General features: G+C 46.5%; 1 protein-coding gene across 1 annotated transcript in view; it reads left to right on the top strand.

The window, feature by feature from the left end:
• The window catches only part of LOC135831027 (acetyl-coenzyme A synthetase 2-like, mitochondrial), a 25,606-nt gene extending 20,094 nt beyond the window's left edge, over positions 1-5,512 (top strand). The window contains exons 13-14 of the mRNA XM_065343271.1: positions 1,603-1,724; positions 4,382-5,512. Coding sequence (XP_065199343.1) covers positions 1,603-1,724; positions 4,382-4,552 — 293 coding nt within the window. The 3' untranslated portion in view covers positions 4,553-5,512. The remainder of the gene's footprint in view (positions 1-1,602; positions 1,725-4,381) is intronic.
• The last annotated feature ends 4,455 nt before the right edge of the window (positions 5,513-9,967 follow it).

Genomic DNA, 9,967 nt, shown 5'->3' with positions numbered 1-9,967 from the left:
TGTTTCTTCAGTAGTTCAAGGTCTTTCGGTGATGGCCACTCGGTGCTACCTTTTACTGGAGATCATGAAACTACTTCTACACATTTTATTGCAGTCTAGTAAGCGATTGTGTCGAAATTATGCTTGCAAACGTTGATGAAGTCACAAGAACTTGCCAATGTATCCATTATAATTTTATATTTGTTTCAATTGTATTTGTCTCATAAGTTGCACAATGGTCTAGCAGATCATCCGAGAAGGACGGGCTGGTATCCTGAATTATTTGCCGCCTTGAAGCGACTACAAGAATGGCGAACGGACCTCCTCTCTAGCTTCAATTTAGGAAAATTTAGGACAAGTATTGGTTTGATATTTTGACAAAGTCTGGCTCCCGGCAGCTGGCGATCACCGGCGCGAACGGTTCACAAACCACTTTTGGTCAAAATCGTACGGGATCGGCGCCGGGGCAGATCGCAAGAGTTGGGCACTGTCCAACTTTGCCGGCGGTCCCTTGCGATATTTTACCGTATGATTTTGTTACGACTGCACTGGTTTGCACAATCGCAATGCGCCGGGAGAGGTTGCAAGAAGCCCACCGCCGGTGACTCCCGGCGCGTACCGGCGATATGTGAACCAACCCTAACATGTACTCTTGGGGCCATGTAACATGTACTCTTGGGGCCATGTAACATGTACTCTTGGGGCCATGTAACATGTACTTTTGGCTAACCTGGCACATGTACTGTAAAACGGCTAATTGTAGCGACGGTGATGTTTTAGCGATATCAGCGAAAGGAGTGTTTTCGCTAAAGTTTTGCCGCGCCAATCGGAAATTTTGCACAGCACTATAATCCTTCCTTTTTAAGTCTGAAACACAGATCGCTAAAATATTTCATCGCAAATTGGTCCAGATTCAGAAAACCCTTAAAAAAAACTTCCCCTCGAAAATTCGCCGTTCTACAGTACTGTATGAATTGTTGTCTTTGTGCTCATCAACTGGCAATGGACAGTGGGCAGTGGGCAGTGGACAGTGGACAGTGGGCAGTGGGCAGTGGGTTGTGGGCAGTGGACAGTGGGCAGTGGACAGTGGGCCAAGTTTGATCTTACCGGAGAACAGGGAGTCGTACCCAATATAGTGTGGATACGACTCCCTGCCGGAGAAGCACATCAGTTTGTTATGATGGGGAACTGCAACCGTTGACACTGCTAAAAAAAACTCTAAATTTAAAAAAGATAAAGTCTGACCGCAGCTCTAGGTGTGCATGTGTAGTGTTAAAGATAAGTATAAAGTTCGCTCGTCTGCGTTACCGCTTGCTATGCAATTGTGTTGAGAAACACGACCAGCTTGGAAAGTTTCGCTTGTGCCAGGCCGCCACCATGCCTGGTTATGCCAGGGTGTAGTGTTACCTTGTGTGAATGGTACCATCACTGTGTTGTGTGTTTGCTCCATGTATACTGTGCTGTGCGCTATATTATACTGTGCTTTGCGCTATATACTGTGCTGTGTGCTGTATGCTGTGCTGTGTGCTGTATGCTGTGCTGTGTGCTGTATGCTGTGCTGTGTGCTGTATGCTGTGCTGTGTGCTGTGTGCTGTATGCTGTATGCTGTGCTGTGCTCCACAGGGATCTATGCGTTTGTAGTCGTCAAGGAGCAAACCTCTGAATCTGACGAGTCTGTCATTCAGGACATGCGCCAAGTGGTCAGGCAAAGAGTTGGAGGCTTTGCCGCTCCAGACAGGACCCTGGTGAGTAGGTGTGGACATGTAAACATGACTTCCTTCAAGGGGAACGTGCGCCATCATATTGCCAGAGCTACACTCACACTATTTATAGGTTTGTGCATGGCAGGGAGGGCCTTATGGCTTGTTAGTGCCCGACAGGTTAGCCTGAGGGCCGTAGGCCCGAGGGCTACCCTGAAGGGCACAAACAAGCCATAAGGCCCTCCCTGCCGTGCACTAACTATTTTAGAACGAGGTTACATGCATTATCTCACTTCCATTATGCTTGTGTATCAATATATTGTGTAGTTTTGTGGTTTGTGTGCAGAGAGACTTGGTGTGGTATGAAATAATATTTTCTTCTGGTAAGTTATGGTAACTCAGCACAACTGAGGACTACTAAAAGTAGAAGGGAAGCAAATGAAACGCTGGGCTCTAAGGCCTCGGTCACACTACGGCAAGTTTGAAGCTGGACGCAGCGTCAAGCCGCAGCACTTGACGCAGACGCGGGGTCACACAGTGTTTTGTTTTTCTTCCAGCTCATGACTGCCGCGGCCTGACGCATTTGTCTGCGTCACAAAATCACCAGGGAAACTCAATATCGACACGGATTACCACGGAAACCGGCGTTTTGCTTATTATACAAAAAAATGTCGGACAAAGTTTTCAAATTTTCATTGATTTTTGATTCCAAGAAGACGAAAGGTCCACGCGTGCACGATCGTTGTTGTTTCTTTCCGAATTTGAAGCCATTTTCAGTTGTAGTGTCATGGATCAGGCAAGAAAAGTCCGCATCGCAGCTGTGTTTCTCCTGACTTCATACTGGTTGTCCTTTTTGGGGCTCTTGACGACAACACAACACTCACAAGTCCGAACAGGCTCCAGTTGGCCGATGACCCACTCAAACAACTGGTCCTTTCTCGACATCATTTTCTTCTCAGAAAACGCCTCGCTCTTCCGCCAGGTTCGGAGCAGAGCAGCCTTGGCCTCGTAGGTCCACAGACTCCTCTCGAAAAAAAAGAGGGAACAAAACAAACCTTGAAGAGACGAATGTCGAATGACTGCTCAACTCAAGCAACTGTCTTGAAACTAATTTTACTTGAAAAACACTGTTTTCCGCCAAGTGTCACTCCCATCAGCGGCAACGCAGCCGATTTCCCCACGTCAGACGCAGCAGCGTCTGACGCTCAAACTTCCCGCGTTTGCGTCAGTTGCCATGGAAAAGCTCATGATTCTGACGCTGACGCAGCATTTTCGCCGTAGTGTGACCGAGGCCTTATTGCGAGCTTCATTCTTATTCATAGCTTGTGGAGCTATTTAGGGGCTTTGAGAGCCCCTTGTCGATACCTCTAATGACTTTGATCTTCGGTTTTTATAGGTTTCCGCCAGCAGTTGACAAAGGAAAATCGTACATATCGAAGAATACGGGAGGCAAAAACCGTACACACTTCTGAAATGCGTTGATTTTAGTAGTACCCCGTACGTTGCAGAGTTCATTATCTGCACCGTACTATATGCATACTATATGCTATACACATATATATACTATATGCATACACACCAGTTTGGAGTATATTCAGCGGGCTTTAAGGGTTGGTTCACATATCGCCGGTACGCGCCGGGAGTCACCGGCAGTGGGCTTCTTGCAACCTCTCCCGGCGCATTGCGATTGTGTGAACCAGTGCAGTCGTAACAAAATCATACGGTAAAATATCGCAAGGGACCGCCGGCAAAGTTGGACAGTGCCCAACTCTTGCAATCTCGATCCCGTACAATTTTGACCAAAAGTGGTTTGTGAACCGTTCGCGCCGGTGATCGCCGGCTGCCGGGAGCCAGACTTTGTCAAAATATCAAACCAATACTTGTCCTAAATTGAAGCTAGAAAGGAGGTCCGTTCGCCATTCTTGTAGTCGCTTCAAGGTGGCAAATGAGTCAGCATACCAGCCCGTCCTTCTCGGATGATCGGCTTGACCAGTGTGCAACTTATGAGACAAATACAATTGAAACAAATAAAAAATATGATGGATACATTGGCAAGTTCTTGTGACTTCATCAACGTTTGCAAGCATAATTTCGACACAATCGCTTACTAGACTGCAATAAAATGTGTAGAAGTAGTTTCATGATCTCCAGTAAAAGGTAGCACCGAGTGGCCATCACCGAAAGACCTTGAACTACTGAAGAAACAAAGAATTCAAGCTTCAATTGGCAAACCTGTCGTAGCATTTGGGCACATTCTGTACTACTTTGTAGTAGATTTGGTACTCGAACCGTATGCGCAACGGATCGGGAGCTGGCTCGCCGCCGATGTCTTGCGTTGTCTTGCGGCGCCGATCTTGCTTATGTGAACCAACCCTAAACTAATCCAAGGCCGTCGACGCGTCATCAAGAGTAGTAAAATTACGATTGAGCGGGCTTTAGACTCTGATAAGGCCCTTGGCGGGAATGTCGCTGATTGGTCGTTTCCTGGACAACGAACTACTCCCGAGCACTTTCAATACCCCGTTGTTTCCATGCATTGATCTTTAAAAGTTAGGTGTGTGGTGTCAATTTAGTTTCGGCCTTGCTTGTCACCTAAATTCTTCAATGGAAAGAAGAATGCTGCTTTTCTCGTACATCCGGATTCCTTCAATGTCAAGTTTGCTTTTCCATATTTCTCTGTATGCTTTGTGTGTGTCATGCAGATTGTGAAAGCTCTGCCGAAAGTGAGATCGGGAAAGATCATGCGTCGCGTTCTGCGTAAGATCGCTGCCGACATCTCTGGTGAAGTCGGTGACACGTCCACCTGCGCTGATTCATCCGTCATAGACCCCATCATTGAACTCCACGAAAAGAAATTTCCTAAGTCAAAATGAAGTTATCCCCCCCCCCCCCCCCCCCGTCATTAGCAAAATAGCCTACAAAGATCAACAAAACACTTTGCAGAGGTAGCATGAGTCTGTGCTCGGCATCGATCTGACCTTTCTTATATTTCCAAACTTAATTAATACATACTCAAGGCGCCTTTCGCCGCCCTGTCTTTAGCAATCCAGTGTTTGGTTTATTTCTCAATTTTCAAGTCTGCCATGTTTCTGCAGACAGCTGGCCAATCCTCATGAGACAAGCTTTTTGAGTCATTTTTTTAGGAGCGCTGCTATGTTTTTACTACCGATAATTATACTATTTCTGCTGCTACCATGTCTCATGTGGTCATGGTACTCTTACCAAGTTTTATCATATTTGTGCTGCCGAGGCTGCTAATAGAAGCACGGCTTCATTAGTGGACATGGAGAGTCTTTGCTGTCTTTTCTACCCACTATCTCTTGAAGTGCTTGTGTGCCGCTGAGGCTGCTAATATCGGCACGATCTCCTGCGCGGATGCGGAGTAGAGCCCTCGGTTTCTTTTCTTTCCACCACTACGAGTATGTGCTATTTCCCTGCATTGCGTTTGTCAAGTTTGTTTCGTATCATTGACAAAATTTTATTATTATTTTTAATCACTTTTTCTTCTTTCCACCAGTACGGGTATGTGCGTCCTGCTATTCCCCGCCTTGCGTTTTGTCCAGTTCGTTTCGTACCATTGACAACTTATTATTATTAATTTTTTAAACCATTCAAAGTGGGTTTATGATGTTTTTTCTTTGATCATTCATATCTCCTTATGAATTTCGTAGTTTGTGTCTTTCCTGTTGAGGTATGCTCACGCATGCGTTTCGCTGAATGTACTCCAACAGACTTTGTCACATTTGGAATTATCGATCTGACTACATGTATACCCAATAGCAGTTCATGTAACAATAATTTTCAAAATGATAATTACCTCTTCTTTTCATGAATGATCGTTTCGGAGACAACAGCTTGAAATTTGCAATTAGGTCGAGGAGCTGTACGATTAGGAAAAACGAATGTGGCCCAACCAGTTCATGTCTCAGTTCCTTGCTGGTTGTGTGTAACCGGCCAGCACCGCACTCCCCAGAGGCACGCAGATGGTGGGGCCAGCGGAGATGCTGCTACTCTAGAAACTAACATGACAACTAGTGCCACCATCTTTGAAAGGTGGCAAGTAAGTTAGTTCTGGCCCCGCCATTGGAGGAAGACCCACGGGCACTGAAGGTACGCACACAGTGGGTGGGGTACAAAGTGCGCTTTCCTGAATCGGCACCGGAATCTCTTCCCGGCCACGCTTTGCTCGATAAACACCTTACCCAAGAGGAGCAGTATACTGAAATGAACTGGCATGTTGTTCATGATACGTATAGACCGAGTTGAGTACGAGGTCCATATGGAAATGAAGACAATTATCCAATATTAGACGGTTCAAAGACGAAGATGGCATGTCCAGGTATAAGCTCTCTCGCCTTGTTTTTCTAGCTTGTCTCGCCACTATTCACCATAGTTACCATAGTGATCAATTTCACACCTGTTATGTGTTATTTTCTTCTGATTATTACATGTACATTCTTTCTTCTTTCCTTCTCTTGCCAAGGTTGGCTAATATCCCCCCCCCCCCCCGCCCTTTTCGTATTGGCTTTTGCCATTGGACGGCGAAATAAAATACAATAGGAAATAAAGCCGAGTGAAAGACCGAGCCCGGGGTGAAACCGAGGTCTCCTTAATACGAGGTTAGTATTCCCTAATGTTATATTGACCTAGTACAAAGTCAATAACTATTAGATTTATCACGACAAACCCAAGCATGTGTTCAATCCCTAAAAAGGAGTCAAATATAAGCAGTCCACCCCCCCCCCCCCCCCTCCCACCCCAGAAGTGAACTATGCAGGAATATCAGGTTGACTGCTAGGTATGCTAGCAACAACCAATAGGAGTCAATACTACATGATTTTTTACATGTGTTATTAAACCATCCTATCAGCATACCGGCTTTCACACAACCAGCGTTTGCTCTTATTTTTCTTATTTTTTAACTACACGAACTAGGAGACAGCAGCAGCTGGTTAGTGGTTTCACGCAATTGGCTCTGTGAATACAGAAACCCGTTCTCGAGCAGTAGGAAAGGAAAGGGCTGTGCAACACTGGCTCACACTCAGAGGGTGTTTGCTTTTGATCTACAGGTTTGGGTAGAAAGTTCTAGAAACTACTTCTTTCGGTAGATGCGTTCGCCTTTTTTTCTACCCCAAGCTGTAGATACTACTGTCCTCTACCCGCTCTACCAGGTTTGAGGCTGGTAGAAGTCGGTGGAAATTGGTAGAGGTACGGTATTTCTGTACTTGTTCGACCATGAGAGTTGGTTTCCACAAAGTATCGTATGTCGCGCTTGTAGTGCAAAATTGGCGTTCTACCGAAATGGGTAGATCTGCGTTCATAATAAAAAGAGTTAACTAAACTGCCACATTCCGTCTTTTCTTTTTCCAACATCCGCTCTACTCTACTCTACCAATTAGACAAAAAGGAACGCGGCCTCAATCACTGCATTCGCAATTTCATTTCAGCAGAACCAATGGAAACAGTGACACGGTACAAGAGAGGTTTGTCCGCCCTCTGATGGAGTACTGCTCCTTGATTTGGATGAGCTCCAGTACCTCCCGCTTGACAAGATCCAGCACAGGGCGCTAAAGATCATCGGCCCGGGAGTTTGGCTTCCCAGCATGCAGCACCGCAGAATGGTTGCATCCCTGTCACTCCTCTTCAAGCTATCGTATAATTATTCCCCCGACGAATCCGCTTAAGGGCATGCTACCAGCCCCAGCCGACCCACGCCCTCCGTGCAGACCATCGACCAGGCTGGCTACTAAGACCGCTCAGCAACACCCGAACCAGCTTAAATCAACACTCCCGGCACGAACATGAAGCAGCCTCCGCAATGGGTTCCCCGATTGCGCCATCCCAATGTGGAACAGCCTGCCAGGACACGTCTTGCGATCCACACCGCACCCCCAACAGCTGCAGTCCTTCAAGGAAAGGTGCCATAAGTACCTGCTGCGCCTTGACTGGCAGAGAGCAACTGACGCTCTTTGATTTTCCTAGTGTCCCAAATTTGCTATGACCAACTCGTTAGCACAGCGGATCTTGTCCGTATGAAATTGTCATGTGAGATTACACGCTACTGACTTCCTTAGCTTTTAAAAGTTCTGATTGACTCCATTTCCCTATCCAACATATCTTTTAATCTTTTCTCTTTCACAGTGGATGTGTGGGCGCTAATACTAGTGGACGCAGCACTTCCGTATACATGTCTTGCTCTCCTCTTGTTTTCCCTCTCTCTTATGTCCTTCTCTATTTTTCTTGGCGCGCTTTGTCTGTGCAGACGCCGAGACCACCAAGGTCGGCTGAGCAGCAGGGCCCCGCAACCACTTTCCGCATTCATTCAGGAGCACAGTGGACTTAGTAAAAAACAAAAAGCAAAATAAACACTTGCTGCTCCATGCCATTGCTGCTCCATGCCATTGCTGCTCCATGCCATTGCTGCTCCATGCCATTGCTGCTCCATGCCATTGCTGCTCCATGCCATTGCTGCTCCATGCCATTGCTGCTCCATGCCACTGCTGCTCCATGCCACTGCTGCTCCATGCCACTGCTGCTCCATGCCATTGCTGCTCCATGCCATTGCTGCTCCATGCCATTGCTGCTCCATGCCATTGCTGCTCCATGCCATTGCTGCTCCATGCCATTGCTGCTCCATGCCATTGCTGCTCCATGCCATTGCTGCTCCATGCCATTGCTGCTCCATGCCATTGCTGCTCCATGCCATTGCTGCTCCATGCCATTGCTGCTCCATGCCATTGCTGCTCCATTCCATTGCTGCTCCATGCCATTGCTGCTCCATGCCATTGCTGCTCCATGCCATTGCTGCTCCATTCCATTGCTGCTCCATGCCATTGCTGCTCCATGCCATTGCTGCTCCATGCCATTGCTGCTCCATTCCATTGCTGCTCCATGCCATTGCTGCTCCATGCCATTGCTGCTCCATGCCATTGCTGCTCCATGCCATTGCTGCTTTGCTGCTCCATGCGGCCATTGCTGCTCCATGCCATTGCTGCTTTGCTGCTCCATGCCATTGCTGCTCCATGCCATTGCTGCTCCATGCCATTGCTGCTCCATGCCATTCGAGGAAATGAAGCATGTTTGTTTGCAAATCCAGATGTCAGAGGCTCCAGCAAAATGTTTGTAAGAAGTAGCCGATAGTACATGTAGTTCAAGATCAAAGGAGAATTACATGTATGTATAGACTGCTGAATCAAACTCGTTGTCTCTCATGCAGTGTACCGCAACAATTCCAAACTAAAGGCGCTGGTTGAGCCAGTATCCTTGGCTACAAAAATGAAAATAGGGTGAATTTTGTACGCTATGTTGCGTCACACGACCTTCCGAAACAGATTGAAAAGGGCTACGCTACGCCCCTAGGCCCTGTACTAGCTGTTGTCAATTCAGAGTGAATGATGACAAACTAGGAAACTTGTGCTAGAACTACAGGGGCCGTTAACATAAGAAAAAATATTCGCCTCGGGCTTATTTTCAATCCCACTTCGAAGTACATAGGACGGTTGTGCGAGCTGAGTTCAGGTGGGTGACTGCGAGCTCTGCGCGTATTTTATTTTCAAATCGCACATCATGTGAACGCAGTGTTGATTGTTCATGAATGATGAAATTTGGATCAACAAGTGCCTGCTCACGCTTCTACTGCCTTTCCAATTGTCACTTATTTTCTGAAAAAGCGAAGCCTTCACTGAACGAAAATCAGAAGAAAACAAAAGAGATGCTCTGTCTATGACAAAATCCACTCAGATTCAAAATCGAGAAATACGAAAAAAGAGTGGTCAAAAACCACTTTCTTTCCGATTTTGTTCAAACTTTCAGGGTTGAAGCATCATGAGCGCAAGTTGTTAATCCCAAAATTCTGGTAGAATATAATTAATCCTTCCCGATATTTGGGGCCCGTGAAAGACACACCCATACGTTCGCATTTATGTCGCGAAATAAGAGAAAAACTTACTTTTACAAACATGGGTTCACTTTTCATTTGTTTCTATAATAATAATAATAATAATAATAATAATAATAATACGAAGTAGTGGTTGCGACATCGGCGATGATTTGTAAGAAAGGGTTTGCTCCCCACACCGGAGCTCGCGCTATTCCGCCGACTTTACTTGACACTTGACTGACTCACGACTGCCATCCAGAGCACACGAGAAGTCCATCGAACCTTCGACTCGGCAAACCTGCAAGAAGGCACCACTCCCTGCTCAATACACAGTGTTTCGGGGAGTTCACCCCTCATCAGTTGAGCTTGAGTAGGCTGAGGAAGATTGTGCCTGAAGAGCACCACTTAT

Source organism: Sycon ciliatum, chromosome 1 (assembly GCF_964019385.1).
Source record: "Sycon ciliatum chromosome 1, ocSycCili1.1, whole genome shotgun sequence".
Classification (NCBI taxonomy): Eukaryota; Metazoa; Porifera; class Calcarea; order Leucosolenida; family Sycettidae; genus Sycon; species Sycon ciliatum.
Note: the sequence above shows the minus strand (reverse complement) of the source record. Positions and strands in the feature narration are given on the sequence as shown.